Below are 18,355 nucleotides of genomic sequence, written 5' to 3'. Positions count from 1 at the left end.
AAAACTAACATCCATCATGCATAACCCCTCCCATCCCCTGCACCACACAGTGGTGGCTCTGAACAGTTCTTTCAGCACAAGACTGTTACATCCCCAGTGTAAGAAGGAGCATTACCGTAGGTCGTTCCTCCCCACAGCAATCAGACTGTACAACACATCACTGCAGTGATAAACTAGGTGTGTCAGGTTTGCCCGGCTGCACCTGCCCTTCTCACTTCCCTCACTCTGTTTTGGCTTCTTTACCCTGATTACACTATCTGGCACACCCGCTTCACCTCCCCTGATTATCACCAGCTGCACCTGATTAGTTCCTCCCTACTTATACCCTGCTCATCGTTCACTCCCCTGCCAGTTCTTTCTCGACCCTCAGGCCCGTCTTTGCTAGTTATTTTTGGTTTCCTACCAGTTGTATGATTCCTAGTCCTTACGTGTTTTCCCTAAGACCCTGCCAGCCCTGTTGTCCCTTCGCCTCCATAAACTATTGCTTCTGTTCCTGCTACACCTTCCTCCTCCACGGGCTTCTTCTCCAGACCCTGGAACTACTCAACCCTACCAGTCTCCACCATACAGGTCGATGCACAGTCGTCTTTTAACTATCTATACTTACTTCTGTCTTCTTAGCCATCATTGCTTCAAACCATGACCAGTTCAGGAGTGACCCCCAGTGTCCGCAGCCCAGTCTACCATCATTCATCGCACAACTGACTGTTTTCCCTGCTGCTGCTCATCGCCCGGTTACACTCCATCTCCCTTCACCTGTCTAGTTACCTGTCTGTTATTATCACTGTAAATAAATTAGCACTGCTTGCACCAAAGTCAGCTACCTGGGTCCGTTTATTCTTACTCGCTCTCCTCCATGTCCGAGCGATCGTAACACCACCATACAGGTCGATGCACAGTCGTCTTTTAACTATCTATACTTACTTCTGTCTTCTTAGCCATCATTGCTTCAAACCATGACCAGTTCAGGAGTGACCCCCAGTGTCCGCAGCCCAGTCTACCATCATTCATCGCACAACTGACTGTTTTCCCTGCTGCTGCTCATCGCCCGGTTACACTCCATCTCCCTTCACCTGTCTAGTTACCTGTCTGTTATTATCACTGTAAATAAATTAGCACTGCTTGCACCAAAGTCAGCTACCTGGGTCCGTTTATTCTTACTCGCTCTCCTCCATGTCCGAGCGATCGTAACAAGGTGAAATTATGAGGGACTATGCAATAATCTTCTGAGGTGCAATATTCAGCTCCTGGGGGTGAAATGCATTGTAAATAGGCTCATGTGTAATATCTTGTTCCTGATCTCTCTCAAATACTGGACATTGTCCTGCTTTAGGTATTTTCGAGTAGTTGCTCAGAGATCCTTATGGCTGAAACACAGGTTTCTCTCCCCCATTGTGGTCTTTCCCGTGTTTCTATGAAGTTCTGTTCTTATGGTGTTATGTTGGTTGTTCTCTATTGCTGCTGTAACACAGAAATTTCCCCACTGTGGGATTAATAAAGTACCTACCTAACTATCTACCTACCTACCACTATTGTTAACGCTAATCCTTTGTTCTCCTTCAGCTGTTCGAAATGACCGGAATAAGAAGAAGAAAGAAAGCCCAAAGCTGGAGATGGCAGAGAGCTACGAGCTGACAGCAGAGCTGGAGAACATCATTGAAAACATTCGGAAGGCCCATCAAGAAACCTTCCCCTCCCTCTGCCAGCTGGGCAAATACACCACGGTGAGTCCAGTCCTGCAGTGCCTGGAAAAACATATTTCTGCTATACTGACTGCTCCTCATTTTGAGTCAAAAACATAACAGAGCTACACTGTTTAACTCTGTTAACCTGTATTGGCCAGTGGCATGGTTTGCTTCTTTGATCCAGTCTTGCAAATTAGCCCTGAGTGCAGCTCTAATAATGATAATCAATCTCTTGTACTGTACTCTGAATCCCCATCTAATGCATCTCCTAAGCTCAGACATCCACCAGAGACTGTCCAGGCAAATCCTCACCAACAGTTTGTCTTCTTCTTCTCTCAATACTTATTGATTACGTTATGTGTGATAGAGAGACAGTCACAGTAATGCATCATAATAACACTGTCCAGCCAACATGTCATCCTCCAGCTCCCTTTAGTGAGACAAAGCAGAATTGGTTTACCCCGGTTTTTTATATGTTGCAAAAGGAGAAATTTAAAAAAGAGGGCGATGTAAGGAATGGAAGATGTTGCAATGTCAGTAAAGCCTCATCAGGGAAATGCTTGAGAACCTAGCAGCTACCCATCAGTCTGGCTGAGGCAGACACAGATGTCGTCCTCTAGTTCTTGTCTTAAAAGTTGAATAAATTCAACAAATCCAACTTGCGTCATTATCTGCTCATGTAAATTGAGTATCAGATTCATGCAACAGAGCTAAGCTGGGTGTCAAGATGGCTTGTCAGGCTTTATTCCAGCTTATTATCTCCCCCGCAGACGTCAAGGTTGAGAGATATGCTGTCACTGAACCCTCAAACACTGGCCCCTGTGCTAAACTAACAAGCCATGAAAGACCAGCTAGGAAGAGATGTTAATTCACACAAGGCCTGGAAGAAGAATCTCATCAGTCAGACACAGTCTGAAAGTTGGTGGGACCTGTGCGGAATGGACTGTACATTCCCTCATCTGAGTGACAGCAAGCTTCCCTTTCCCCCGAACGATGGCTGTGCACTCAGCATGACTCGATGCGAAAGGCAGAGGTCACACAGATGGTGGGAAAACCTCCAGAGCGAGTACCAGCATGTACCTGACGCTGCAAACCATTGATCAGCTGAGCTTTTTTGATGCTTTGACAGACAAATGTTTGGGATGGCTGATTGCTCGATAGCAATAGAGAGAGTGGTGCTTTGATTGACAAGTAGGCCTGGCGGAACTGTGCAGGGAGCTGACAGTGTCTAATGTGTTTGTTTTTAAGATGACTTACATATAGGTTACAGTCAGCTGGAGTCAGCTGTGATTGACACAGGTACTCCACAAATACCCTTGTGTGGTGACTGTTGGAGAGCATGAGGGGGGAGGTGCATAGTTAATGATCTGATGGTGCTAACTTTTGAAATCTCATGACGCCTGTTAGTCATATAAAATACTGTTTATACTAAGATAAACAAACCTGCTAAGTAGCTGTAATGTGCTGTAATGGATCTCTTGTTGCAGTGATGAAAAGCATTGAGTCACTGACAATAAACTTTAGAGCAGAGATGGGGATGAGATGTTAAAACTGAACAAACAGGCAGACAGTGCAGCTGTTTGTTCTGCAGTTGTACACTGCTGCTGCTGTCGTTTCAATATACAGTCAGCATCCATCACCATAAGGCTCTTTTCCCCCTTGCACTCCAAACACAAAGCAGCTAATCGTTATAACCCTTCTCTGCTCCACCCTCATCCCATTGCCCCTCCCAAGAGACATTTCCTGTTTTTACAAAATAAACAGTCTGTATTGAAGCAAAATCCACATCTGAAAATGGCAGGACATGAGAGCAAAAATATTGCTCCGCAGCTATAAGCCAGTACTTGCTGTTTGCTGGAGTGGCAGTTGGGCTTCAGATAAAGCCTTAATCTGGATCAGTGGTAATTATGCTTGCTCACAGGCTGTGAGAAGTTCCTCATTATTACAAGTGATTAGATCCGGATGCGCCTTTTGAGTCCCCCTTGTCGGAAACAGAAGAGGAGCTCTCACACGCCTAGATTAGGTTAAAGCTCCAATTATGTGGAGAAATATTCAAATCCTAGTCTGCAGTGATTTAGGAGTTCATTGCTGGGTTGGCGGAGATAGCTGCACGACTGAGAGGGCTTAGGTCGGCAATGAATAATGCTTCTCTGACAGTGATGGTGATGAAAAACGAGCCTTGCAGTTTCAAAGCCAAAATAAAACTTTAGCGTGGAGTGGCTCTGGGCACTGGCTGCTGCTGTACAGCACACAGCCCAGGATGGAGATATTAGCCACCTTACAGTTTGTCTAGCGTCGCTATCTGTCACAGGTGCGGCTGCTACCACCTCTTCCCTTTCTGCAACTGCACACATGAGCCTGCTGATGACGTAGTGGTGAGTGCTCATTTCAACACTGCCACCTTCTTTTCCAGTGTCGAAACTTGTCCAATTTGTTTGGATAAATGTCCCTAAATAAAATTTGAATTCTCCGGCAACTTCCTTGTTTCACTCAATTGAATTATGGGACTGGTGTAATTGACTGAAGCTGCACAGGGTGGGAAAGAAGTCCAGCTGCAAATGATGTCACCCTCTTCTCTCGTTAGCTCACCATTCTCTTCCCTCTCCCTCTCCACCCAGAGGGAAGAGCAAGATAAGTTACTTTAATATCAGCCACCTCCACCCCCAACATATGTGTATTGTGCAAACACGCTCCCCTTCTCTCTCTCACACACACACACATCTTGGTGCCTCTGTCCTCTCCATCTCCATCAAATCAGACGTCAATCAGTGGAATGTGCATCAGTAGTACTGTAGCATCGACTGCAGCTCTTTGTCTGTGATTTACGCACAGCCATAATGTGCCTCTCACTTAACCCCAGATCATATTTAACCATGCTCTTCTCTGTCTTCCTGTATCTCCCTCCCTCTTCCCCTCTTGGGAGGCCACACAATAGATTGTTTGCTCGTGACAGTGTCCAGCGGCCATGGTGCTAACTGCCACTGTTAACAACCTCAGGATGATTGATGTGCTGTGAAGGAGAGAGCCACGCTGATGTGTCGACAGTCACTTCAGTGAGCTGGAGGGCGCTGCAGTGTTCGTGCCCTCTCACACCGAAACAGCTCCTATATAACAAGTACATATTGGATTTTCGGAAAAGGGCTTCGTATTTCTCAGTTTTCCCACATGCTTTGTTCTCTTCCTTAGCTTCAAGGAAGTCATCTGTGAAACCGGTCTTACCTTCCTTCAAATGATCAGTCAAAGTTCCTAAACCAGTTTGCTGCTCAGAAATCATGCCCCACAGTATGCAATGTTCTGAGATTTTGGGGGGTTGCTATTCAAATTCAGTAGGCAGCTAGAAAGACTTTTGTCCATTTACCTTCTACAGTTTGGGGCTATCTTAGACTGATTTCCATATTTAAGATTTTTGTTGGAAATTTGACTGCTTTTAGGCCCATGTAAAGGATTCGAATGACAGTGTGGATAAGTAAACGTTTAGTCTTAATTTATAAAAAAAAATAATCTGAAAAATTCAAATGAGAAATTTAGTGTCTGGTCAGAATATGAAGATGCAGATCTGTAGATGCACTGTACAGCGGATAACACACACATCATTTCTGCTGCTGTGTTATAAATCTAAACAGGAAAGATCTGACTGCAAGTTGTTGTGGTCCATTCACTCACTACATCCTTTCTGACTGATGACATGTTTCATGGTTGATACGCAGTATTAGCCTGTCACATCTAAAGGGAATTTCATGCTTTGCACATACCCTCATGCGCACGCAAACACAGATGAGTGGTGCACACTCCGTCACTGTCTGGTTTGGCTCAGCAACCAAACAGGACAGGAACAGACTCCAGCAAACAGTCAGGACTGCAGAAAGAATTGTCGACGCCAGTCTGCCCTCCATTGAGGACCTGTACACCTCATGGGTCAAAAGGAAGGCAGAGAAGATTTCTGGACACAGCAGTCACCACAGCACAGCGCAGTAAACTGTAAATATATTTATACGTTTCCCTCTCATTCATTTTCTGTTTTTGATTCCACATATTTCCTATTTGAGTGCACACATTTTTATTTTTATGTTCATTGTTATTTTCTCTTTCCTGTTGCCTTACAAACACATTGAGAGCCTCTGCAGCAGAGTCAGATTCCTTGTATGTTCAAATTTACTTGGCCATTAAAGATGATTCTGAAACTTCAAATCGAGGGTCTCCTTCTGCCCATGTATACTGATGGTTTCCATGCACTGTGGCACATGCACAATCAAGGCTTTTGCTGTGCAGACCGTGCGCACAGAGCCCACACAGATCCTCACAGACCTGGGAAGATGAAGAAAATGATGTCACTCGATCACATACGGATGCGCAAAGCATGGATTGCCTTTCAGTATCTGCTTATATTCTAGCTAATAACGGCAACAAAAATAGATTGCAGTAAACATATGCAGTGTATGGGAAGCTACTGAAAAAGAGAGGTTTTACAAGCTACCGTTACTTCACACTGAAAGTAGCTGAACTACAACAAAGCTACCCCAGGGAGAGAAAAAACAACCCATCTGGACTTTTCACAAGGACAAAACTGCAAGGAATGTTATATTTTAGTTTTCTATTAGCAGACTAAAGAAAAAATATTTAACTTGCACCTTTTTAAACAGTGTGAGTGGACGACTAGTCTAAAACAGTGGGCCTGTTGTCAGTTTTGTAACAGATGACTTGTACAGTCTTAACAGCTAAACCAGTCTTTAACTTGTACATTTTTAGACAGTATGAACAGCTTGTCAGAAGTCTTGTTTATACGACACATGTCTCAAAGTCCTTATCCAACAGGTGGTTCCATTTGACACTGAAAATGTGGCAATGCTGAAAATCTGCTCACATTCAACAGGGTAAAGTAAAAATTAAAAATCCTTTGTTTTCTTTTAAAGCCCAAAGAAAAAATAGCATTATTAAGTATTTTGTGCTCACGTAATTTGACTTGAGTCACTATGCACATGTGAAGGTAGCTGAACTACCAGCAAGCTACTGAAAGATGTAGTTAAACTACTAGTTTGTTTATATGTAGTTCACTACTCCCAAACACTGTATGAAGTAATAGACAGCAGTATCTTCATTATAGAGTCTGGCCACCAGGGTGCGCTGACCAGCTTATTTTTATACTGTAAAATCTTCTGCTTACTACTTAATTTCAGTCTGCACAGCGGTGGAAAGTAAGTACATTTACTCAAGTACTGTACTTAAGTGCACTTCAAAGGTATCTGTACTTTGCTCGAGTATTTTCATTTTATGCTACTGCATGCTTTCACTTTGATTTTAGAGGCAAATACTGTACTTTTTAACCCACTGTATTTATTTTATAACTTTAATTTTCAGAACAGGATTAATGTAAAAATTCCAGTATAATCATATAATCACTTTATTGGTCTCTGGAGGAAAATTCACAAGCTATCCAGCAGTATGTGAAGTACTTCAAATTATAAGCATATAAAACCAGCTGCCCCATTATCAGCTGCAACATAAAATGTAATGTACACAATAATACATCAGCAATTAGAATTTAATAATATGATATACATTAATGTTAAATGGACCGTTCTGCATAATGAGTACTTTTACTTTAGTACTGAGTACTTTAAGTATGTTTTTATGGTAATACTTTTACTTAAGTACAGTAACATTTAAAATGCAGGACTTTTACTTACAGAGTACTTTCAGAATCAAATTTAAGGGATGAAATAAATAGGCTAGAAGTGGGAATATTTTTCTTTTGTTGTTTTAAATATCTTGTGAACTCTTTTAAAGTCATGTAAGGTCAAAAGCTAAAAGAAAATAGATTAAAAACAAAATAGATGTTCCTGTTTAAAAAGGCAAAGCAACCACTTCTTGGTCCTATACTGGTTTCTCTGGTCCACCCTATACATGGGGGACTCAGTAACGCCTGCCCCTCCTCAGTGTGTCACCTCCTTCACTGTGACTGTGGGTTCTGTGTCCTTGCTACATGTGGAGACTCAATGGTGCAGAACAGATGAGCTATTTGATGTGGACCTCAAACCATCAGAACACAGAATGATCCTCAGATGCTCCATCCCTGCATTAGCCAGCACACCACAGTTTCCCCCTGTTACACCCCAACAATTCCCCAACTGCTGCTCATTCTCCTCTGTCCAAATCTGTCTATCATACTATCTTCTGCTCTGATGGCCCTCGCTTTTCCTCCATTCCCTGTCATTTTTGAAATTGTTTGCTTCAGCCCTAGTCTACAGCAAATAGTAACTAAACATTTTTCTCTGCTATAGCAGAATTACCATTTCCAGTGTCTCTGATAAATTGTTAATAATAATGAGACTCAAGGTGCATTTCCACCTGAAAGTACTTTTAGTTCCCTGGAGCTAAAGTCCAAAACCCTTTCTTGGGGTAAAAGTCCCTTGAGCACATTGTGATTTGGATTTCCAAATAAAGTGGTAAACTATGATTTCCTTCCAACTGGTGTGACAGCTTGTGTTGTTTGTTCTGTTAGACTTTGTTATATTACTGTTGCCATGTTCCTAGATCACTATCTCTTTTGTGAGTATATTGTTACCCTTAGTGATAAATAATGGCTCAAAAAACAAAAATAAGACTAAAGTTGTCATCAAAGATGGATGACACCAGCTGTCAGGCAAGTCAAGTGATCTGACCTTATCTTAATCATCACCTTCTAGGAGCTTGTCTTTCCGTCGCCCCTCCACAAGGCCTCACTGCTCTCATATACTTTTCATCTGTCATTTCCTCTTTCTTTCCGCTCTCTGGCCTCTTACAATGCTTTTACTTACACCTTTCCCCTCTCTCTGCACATTACGATCTGCTTTGTCTTTTATTGCTCCCTGGGTTCCACTCATCCTCACTTCCCTCTAGTGTTTGTGTAGGTTCTGGTCCATATAGCTACGTATATTAATGATACCTCTGGCTTCAAATCTGTGCTAACTGTCACAGCTCTGTTTCTGCATCCCATCATTGCCAAAGCATCCCACTGACACTGTTGCACTCATTATCGCGGGCCCCGGCAGCCCAGCTCAGCTCAGCTCAGTGTATTCACAACAACAATCCTGCTGGTGTTTTTGAGAGCTCGGGTCTTATGGAGCCTATTTACTGTATGCAAGTGTGACACATATAGAGCAGAGTGTATTGAGGAGATCATTAGCAACAGTCTGTGCAATGATAAAAGTAGCTGCCTCTTCGCCTGACACCTTGTTCTCAAGCTTGTGTGTGTGTTGTTTGCATATGCGTGTGCGTTACAGAACTCGAGCGCAGACCATCGTGTGAGGCTGGACCTGGGCTTGTGGGACAAGTTCAGCGAGCTGGCCACTAAGTGCATTATCAAGATTGTGGAGTTTGCCAAACGAGTGCCTGGCTTCACAGCGCTGACCATTGCGGACCAGATCACACTCCTGAAAGCTGCCTGCTTGGACATTTTGGTGGGTGTTGATACTTTTATTTTGGAGGAACAAACTTATTGTTTTAGTCCTTCTGCTGTTTTTCCAAATTTGATTTCAGCACACCAATTTACTGTGTTTCCTCAAGGTCAAGATTGAATTTCCATGCTTACTTTTCTCTGGACATCAGTTTATGCTCCACTGAAGTTCTAAAGTGAAATTTGAATCTTCTGAAGACCATATGTTCACCGCCCATTGATCCACCCATCTCCAACTTGGCCTGCATTATTTCCAGATCAGATGGAACTGGCTATTTAAATTTGGCTGTTCATGGTAATAACATGACCCTTGTGGCTCCATTTAAACTGTTCACAAAATACTTTCTGGTTGTAAGTTTGTGACAGTATTGTGACTCCACACAGCCCAGTGGCAATAAATAAATAAATAAATAACCCAGAACTTAACAGTGGATAATTGGTGCTTCAGTGCTTGAGCTCACATTGATGTGAATTTTACATTTTCAATAATTCCCAGTAATTTTGAAAGCATAAATCCATACATTGGCATAAAAACATAACTTTGGCATCTTTTCATGTTTGCCTAGCACAGGCTCTTCCAGTCCTAGCATTCCTACTTTATCATGTGTATTAGTCATCATACTCTGAACTAGTTTCTCTTTAATAGTGTCAATGCAAGATATACAATTTAGATGTTTCTCCAGTAAAGTCTAAACTCTCCTAAAGCAAAGTATTGAGTAATGAGCTAAAAACTTCTCCAGAGCTGTTCACAGCAGTGACATAACCTATAAAGACACCTCTTTATTGGACAGGGAGTTGTCTGGCTCAGTACATTTTCATATTTGTTTTCTGATTTCCCCGTTGTTCACTGGTGTAGTGTAAGAGTCTATTAATTCAGTCTGTGGTAAGTCAATAACCTCAGATCTCTTGGGGGTTGGTGGGTTTAACCTCAAGCTCTGATCCCATTATTCCAGTCCTCAGTCTTTAGCTGGCCGGTGGGAGTCAGCAAGATCTAGTTCACTGATCATGCAGGTAGATTCAATTCTTCATGTGAAGTAGCTGTCTGTAGTGGAGATCAGGTTGCAAACAGAAACATTTCTCAGCCTCATGTCTTTTTTGGGATGGTTGTCTGTTGTTTTAAAATTGGACAGTCACTTGTTCTGCATTTGATAATGATGCTGTGCACTTTATGGAGTACAGGTGTGGACATGTATGCTGGCTGCCCACAACTTAATGTTCGTTTCCTTCTTACAAGTAGTTGAGTGGAATGGTGTATGTATTGATGTAGCCATACTAATGGGATGGAAAAGGGAAATGGCTGTACCTGTTCCTCCTTGGCTGTCACTTGGTGTGGCTGTGAGGGAGGCTGTGATTTAATTAACATTCATTACTTGGAGAGAGAGGAATGGAGAAAAAGAGATAACAGGCTTGGTATGTTTCATATGGTCATACTGTGTGACCTGGACTATAATTCGGGGTTTAATTGTCAGTACGATTAGTGGGCTATTAGGAGTAGAAGTAGTATAAGAGGTTTTAGTGTTGGTGTGGCGGGGGATGGGGGTTCTCTCCCTCTCTGTCTATTTAACTATCCTTGGGCACCTGTGTGCGGTTATATCTAAGGGAGAAGTTGCTGCTCAGATGTGCATTTCCTTGGTCCCCTGGAGCCGTATGGTTAGGTGGTGGTTTGCAGTGCAGCTGATCCAGGTTGAGGTTCCCCTGGGTGGCACTGTTGGAGCATAAGTAATAAGTTGGTTTAGGCTTTGGGCCCATTATACCTCGCTGCCCCATACTGCCACATTATCAAGGATCTCAACAGAGTGTGTCTCATATGCCCTAAATGTGGTTCTGGAAGTAACAGTGTACAGTGAAGCTACGTAATAGTTCTGTTTTTAATTGGCATGCTGTAGTGGGAATATTTTCTATCCTTGACTTTTTAAAGAGTTGCTGTAAATTTTAGGACAATGTTTGCTTTCCCTCTTTATGGAGAGCAAAAACAAACAAAAAGCACTGTCTTTGTACCATCAGTACAGAAACAGAACCCGCTGATGTCATGTCCACTGCTGGCACCTCCACCTCCTCATGTGCCAGCAACCGGTCTAGGCGACGAGACCAATCTGCCAAACTCCACTTAAGCCGGGCGCTGGTGTGCTATCGTCGCCAGATTGTTATGTTCACTCCTGAACAGATCCAGGCTCCCCTTCGCAATTGTATATGCACCTTCTTCCCATGCTCTTGTTTCCAAGCCAGCTTCCTGCTTCTCCTCTCCAGCCAGAGTGTGCCCTGCACGGCGTTGCATCTCCTGTCACCTCTCCAGCAGTCTGCCATTCAGCACGCACCTCACCTGCTCTTCACCTGTTTCACCTCCCCTGTCTCAACCAGCTCCTGGCTTTGTGCTCTCCATCCTCCACTCCTTCCGTGGGTCCTCATCTCCACTCCACAACCCTGCATCCTCCGGTACCAACACTCACAGTATTCATTCCTCCTCTTCCCCCCTGCTGCCTTGGTCCCAGTGGTCTCTGTAGCATTCCCTCCTCCAGCACCACACCCCAGGCCGCAGCCAGGTCCCATTCCTAGCCGTCCAGCCAACTTGGTCCCCATTACCGGCAAGACTTGCTGTGTCTGTGTACTACTCCACCGGGACCCTGTCACACCAGCCCTGTGCTTCGAATACAAGTGTTGCAATTTGGGTCTCTCTGTCTCCAGGCCTATGGTGCTTAACAACTGATCAAATTCCACTGACTTGTGACTGATGTTAGGTTACCTAACATTGTGCCTCACTGTCATGTAGCTTATTACTAGAACATGTTATAAATGTTTGGCTGCGTAATAGATCTCAATAACTTACATTCCAAAGCATACTTAAATGGTTAAGTGCACATATTGGTACATGTAGAATATACTCTTACACCTAACTGCTAACTGTTTAACTGCAGGTGACAAAGGGTCAACTTCTGAGTTTTATATAACTTTCTAATAGGGCAGAGTTCATATTTTTTAAATAACAGGTTTATTAATGGTTAAAAATTACTAATGTTTTATACATCAGCGGCTGGTCAATAATAAAAACAATGCAGTGAGAGTTGCTTTATTTTTTAAGCTGCTGTAGCTTCAGTTCCTCGACTCTGTCTGTTGCTAAACAAGACAAAATGTGTGTTTATGTTTTCAAAATGTAAAGAAAACCAAGATATTTTTCCAACCTTGGCCAAGTGTTATTGTATCCTGAGCCTAACTGCGCATGGGACTCAGGATGTGAACCTTTGTCTCTGATGTCAAAGTCTTACATTTCATGTGCCCACAATCCACCTGACAGCCTCTTATTGATTTCTGAGAGCTACAAGAATGTAACACTGCCTAGACTTGATAAAAAACCGTCAGTGAGCACAATCCACTCAGTTAGACACTGTAACAAAACAAGTGTTAATAATGTTTTAACTGCCATAAATAAACATTTTATTTACACAGTTACTGGTCGGTCATGATTAAGTTAATAAAAACAGTAATTAATTAGGTTATTTATATAGCACTTACCAAAAGCAGAGATAACAAGAAAAATAAACTCTTACATAAGCCAACTTGCATACACACGTAACTGGTGTATTCATTAGTATTAAATCATAAATCCATTAATTATAATCCATAAGTGCTTTATAAGGATGTTGGTAAATCAGGATGATCAGCATTATGTTGAGGGAATGCAGCATCTATGATTAATGCATGAAGATGCATGTTAATGTGGGGTGTAAATGCAAAGCAGCTAAACAACATCCCGACATGTCCTGGATAAATGAATCCTGATGAAAATGAGGAACAGTCTGAACCATATTTGTGATTCAGTGTGTGCATGTTTTTAAAAGGTTCGGTTTCTGTGGCGGTGTCGTTTTAATAAATGGATGTGAGTACTTGTCAGATATGACAAAGCAGTGGAGCAACAGTGAATTCCCAGCGACACAGAGGTGAGAAGTTGAAGGCCAGCTGTGATGATTTTTGGCTCTTGCTCAGCCATCAACATCCACTCACCAACACATTTCTGTGGTGAAGGGCGTAGATAATGTGCGCAGGGGCTGGGTGATCAAAAACTACAGCATGTGTGTATACTGAGTGCATGTGTATGCGTGTGTAGTGCAGGCCTGGCCAGCCGGTGTGCGTCGCAGCCAGTAGCCATGTTTTATTCCGTTTCATGTTGCAGACATGCCTGCCACTCACTGTCAGAGCCAGCCCACTCAAATAGCTTCAAAGACTGTAGACTATGGGCTTCACATCCACCATCATTTGCTTCATTAGCTGCACACACAAACACACAAAACATACACATGCATTGTGGCAGGGGGAACCAAAGGTTGTTCTCTTTGAGTATGTGGAAGGTCATTGTTTTGGTTGTGCTTTCTGGTTATTAGACCTGCTGCAGACTTCTGACATCCAGTCTCAATCTGCGGTCCCAACACGCTGTTACTGTTAGTTATGTGTGGGGTCAAACTGATATATCAAGTCAGTCTCCAAGTAAAAACTAGACGCTGTGTTAAGGATATATGGTGGTTTAACCTGCAGGGGAGTGTGATTTTTTTTTGTCCATTTTATGTCTTTCTTTTTTTCTTGTTAAAGGGTTGGTTCCCCAAATGTATACATAAAAACATACAGATGTTTTCTCACTTTAAAGCTGCAGGAATCCTTTTTTGTTGCTTGGGGCCAACAGAACAAGTTAAGAACATTTTGCAGACACTGTGCAAATTTAGAACCATTTGGAGTCGTGCGTGTGTTTCCATTTAATATTCACTCGTTACCAGTCTGTTTTGGTCTCCTCTGAGCAGTAAACTGTTACTAACAGATTTATTTAATAACACCGTTAGGTAGAAAGATGCATTTCAGTAAGTGGTTCAGTGAAGTCGTGCCTTATTTTCTAGGTTATTTTACAGACTACAGAAGCTAAAAGAGTTGTTCTTTTAGTTTGATATCATCAACGTCACACTCGTTCTGAGTGAAGCGAGAATATCAGAGAAGCAGAAAACAAAGATGTTCATCACTTTCCCTCTAACCCTCTGCTTTATATATAGTCTAATGACTTTCACACTGAAATACAGTGGCTTTTAATAGAGAGTTTTACTTTCCAAAATAACGTCTTTTATTTTTAGTTGATGAGCAAAACACTGCTCAACATAGAGATGTTCTGAGCAAACTATCTGCAGCTTCTCCTCTATAGATGAGTCCTCTAACTGGAGGTCAGTTAAGCTTCCTGTGCACTGGTTCATTGTTGACTGATCCTGTCTCTGCCTTCTTTCCCACCCTGTCAGATTCTGCGTATCTGTACGAGGTACACACCCGACCAGGACACAATGACCTTTTCAGACGGGCTGACCCTCAATCGGACACAGATGCACAATGCTGGCTTCGGCCCGCTCACCGACTTGGTGTTCACTTTTGCCAACCAGCTGCTGCCCATCGAGATGGACGACACAGAGACAGGCCTCCTCAGCGCCATCTGTCTCATCTCTGGAGGTGGGACAGCTGGGGCAGAGCGCTGGGCATTTAGTTGGGGGACGGGAGGGGACAGCGGTAAAGAAGGACAGTGCTGATTGGAAAGCAGTATTGGTTTTTGTATATAAATACAGCATAAAGAAATATTTTGCATCAGGATCTGTGCCAGTGCTCACTGGTGGACAAACTATATATCTTTAGTATTTTTAAAGTGGAATGTCTTGTTACATATCATGTGTGTTGACTATGGTTTGTGCTAAGACAGCTTTACTTGATCTGGACTGACCAGCAGCTTAGTATGGCTAATGTTAACAAACTTTAGATAGACTGCTGTGTAGCTCTGAGTTAGCTTGATGCCTTCCTATGTGAATTTCTTTGTGCACTATGTTTGAGAGAAACATTTGAAAGGTGTTATCACTAAAAGCAAAACAAGAGCTTAAACCTCCCCAGGAAGAAACAAGGCTGTCTGAAAGCACTCCCTTGTTCTCTACTTCACTGCTGCATACTCAGTAGTTCAGTCGATAGTGAGTAGTAAAATGAAATATCACACACTTACCAATCATCATCACTGTGAATCATCCAGGGGTAGCAATAAGAATTGGCCCAGCACTTCTGACATGAACTGGCACGTCAAAACCACTGGGAGACACAAGGGTCATGTAGTACACTGAGGTTATACGATTTACATAGTTCAATAACAGATTCTATGATCATTTTAATTCTGTAGTTTGTGAAGAAAAACTGTATCAAAAACAACTTTTCATATTACAGTCCACAGCTACAACTACAAAGTAGCTCCAGTCTCAAAATGACCATAAAACAGAACGGACACACTAAGTCAGCAAAATACTTAACAGTAATAAGAAAAGTACCGTAGTTGGTGGTTACTGCTGCTCAGTTTGCTGGGTATTTCTAATGTTCACTTTCCACTCCCTCTGTTCAGCTAAAGAGCATGCAAGATTGGAATTAGACAGTAAAGCAGCAAATACATTTTCTTGTCCTTCCTCTTTCATAAACCTCTGTAGGTCTGGGTTCATCACAGACTTTGGCTTCTTCTGCTGAAACCTGAACAGAACACTAAGTTACACAACATCACCTTGCTACCTGTGCTGTCCAACCTGACTGGTGTTATGGATTCGCTGGGAGCTGTGATCCTGAGCCCACTCTGCTGCTCTGCTCCTCCTCTAAGTTGCCTGCACAGTTGAACTATTTGAAGCTAGACATTTTTTTTGTGTATCTTATTCATCATCTTGTCATTTTTGCAGCCAGGTTACATCATAAATTTAGCATAATTCTAATCCTTATTTAAAGATTGCAGCAGAGTTGATAGGGTAGTCTTGAAGTACATCAAATGGAACGAATGAACTGATCGGCTCCACATCCAAACCATGCGTGACCGCTCTCTATTCAACATAGTCAGGCTATATTGATTCCCCCTGTTAAATATTGAGTGGAGCTGCAGTCCAGTTGGGGAAAAACTGCAAGCCAACCTCTGTGGGAATCTGAAACCAGATCAGCCACAGGTTGCTATCAGTGAGGCAGCACTATTCTGAGTGCCAATCACTGGAAGGAGAGGAGAGAAGGATGATGCACAGGTGTGTCAGCGGTTAGCTGAGTGGAATGTTTGAACTGAGGAAAGGCAGCGAATAGACTCATTTCCTCTGGACATACCTGAACATGACTAACTCCCTCCTGTCAGGCTCAGCACACAGTAACACACAAGTCTCTGCCCTGTTCCCATTCACACACACACGTGTTTTACTGTATGTCCACTGAAAGTCACGCAGAAAGGAGAGTGAGGTCAGTCAATTGTGTATTAGTGGCTGACCTCACTCTCCTTTCTGTCCATTACTTTTGATGGTGCACAGGCTCCATCGCTGCTGGCTCCTCATTCAGGAATTTATATTTCTCCCCAGAGCCTTTGCAAGTATTACATGCTCTTGCATAATCCACGGAAAGTGCAAGACCTGATTGGATCTGTAATCACACACCAGCAGCTGCAGGTCCACCGGCTGCTGATTTCAGCGCACACACTGCCACCCTAAGGCTCGATGGCAGAGAAGAGCAAACACAAAATGAAATGTAATTTTCAGTGGGTTCCACGCGACATTTTCAAAACAGAACATTTATGTAAAATGTCTAAAACATTATTAAAATACTATAAAACTTTATTGAAAATGGTCATGCTGAAAACTGCGACAAAAGGTTTATTTATCACAGTCTGCATTGTTTTTATGGAGGGCTTAAATTAAAAGCAAAAATAAAATAAATTACCAGCTCATTAATGAATTATCTGCTGATTATTTTTTTCATGAACGAATCTACACTGGTGAGCTAAAACCTAAGGACTGCTCACAGACGAAGCAGATAATTTTGAGTATCTCAAAGCAACAGCACACATCAGTGAACGTATTAGATGCTGAGCACTAAGTGAGTGCCCTCAAGGCGTTAGACACAAGAGAAATGGGCAGGTGTAAAAACTTTATCATGGGCCAATTGTAAAGGTCAGACAACTGGGCCAGAGCTTCTCAGACACAGTAAGGCTCATGGAGTGCTTCCAGTTCAATTCAATTCAATTCCGTTTTATTTGTATAGCACCACATCACAACAAAAGTCATCTCAGGACAAAGTAAGGTCTAGACCTTGCTATCATTATCATTATTATTATTATAGAGGAAAACCTAACTCCCTTGAGCAGCACTTGGCGACAGTGGGGAGGAAAAATTCCTTTTAACCGAAGAAACCTCCGACAGACCCCGGCTCTTGGTGGACAGCCAGCTACATTGTGCAATTTACAGTCTGATTTTCATTGTTCAACCCAACGGATGTTTATTTTAAAGGATTTCTTAAAACTTCAGACCAATCGAGTAGATAAAGTATCTCTGTTACAGTCTTGGTAAAACAAAATTCCCGTCAAATCAAATCGAATGAAATTTTATTTGTATAGCGCCAAATCACAACAAAAGTCATCTCGGGACACTTTACAAAGTAAGGTCTAGACCTTACTGTTATCACTATTATTCCTCGACCGGTTGGGGTGAGTGGATAGAGGAGAGACAAAAGAAGAAAAGCAACAGGACACAACAAACAATCAAACACTGGTCAGGTTGATGTGCATGGAGCCAATAGAGAGAAGCTAATATGGGAGAGATATGATCTGTCTTGCTAGTTCCTGTCAGTACAATGGCTGCAGCATTTTGGATTAACTGGAAGCTTTTTAGGGAATTATTGGGACATCCTGTTAGTAAAGAGTTACAGTAGTCCAGCCTGGAAATAACAAATGCATGGACCAGTTTTTCAGCATCACTTTGAGACAGGATGCTCCTGATTTTCGCAATATCGCGCAGGTAAAAGAAGGCAGTTCTAGAGACTTGGTTTATTTGTGATTTAAAGGACATATCCTGGTCAAAAATTACTTCAAGGTTCCCCACAGTAGTACTGGAGGCGAGAGCTATGTCATCTAAAGTAACTATATGATTACACAGCAGATCTCTAACATTTTCAGGCCCAAGCACAATGGCTTTCGTTTTGTCAGAGTTTAGAAGTAAGAAGTTACAGGTCATGCAGGCCCTTATGTCTTTAAGACATGAAGTTTGACCAGCTCCCAGCTGATCTGATTCATTTCGCTTCATAGACAAATATAACTGAGTATCATCTGCATAGCAATGGAAATTTATGTTGTGCTTCCTGATAATATTGCCTAAAGGGAGCATGTATAAAGTGAAGAGAATTGGACCTAACACAGAGCCCTGTGGAACGCCGTGACTAACTTCAGTTTGTGTGGAACATT

General features: G+C 42.5%; 1 protein-coding gene across 3 annotated transcripts in view; it reads left to right on the top strand.

Moving 5' to 3' along the window:
• The window catches only part of LOC109972155 (retinoic acid receptor beta), a 67,960-nt gene that overhangs the window by 46,172 nt on the left and 3,433 nt on the right, over positions 1-18,355 (top strand). Inside the window, exons 1-5 of one of the 3 annotated variants that reach the window (XM_020620833.1) lie at positions 364-570; positions 1,564-1,724; positions 8,945-9,121; positions 11,365-11,550; positions 14,382-14,586. In XM_020620833.1, the coding sequence (XP_020476489.1) occupies positions 411-570; positions 1,564-1,724; positions 8,945-9,121; positions 11,365-11,550; positions 14,382-14,586 (889 nt within the window). In that variant the 5' untranslated portion in view covers positions 364-410. Of the gene's footprint in view, positions 1-363; positions 571-1,563; positions 1,725-8,944; positions 9,122-11,364; positions 11,551-14,381; positions 14,587-18,355 lie in introns of those variants that run through there. The other 2 variants (XM_020620834.1, XM_020620835.1) reach the window with 2 other exon arrangements.

Source organism: Monopterus albus, unplaced genomic scaffold (assembly GCF_001952655.1).
Source record: "Monopterus albus unplaced genomic scaffold, M_albus_1.0 scaffold249.1, whole genome shotgun sequence".
Lineage (NCBI taxonomy): Eukaryota > Metazoa > Chordata > Actinopteri > Synbranchiformes > Synbranchidae > Monopterus > Monopterus albus.
This window is presented reverse-complemented; position numbering and strand designations above follow the sequence as displayed.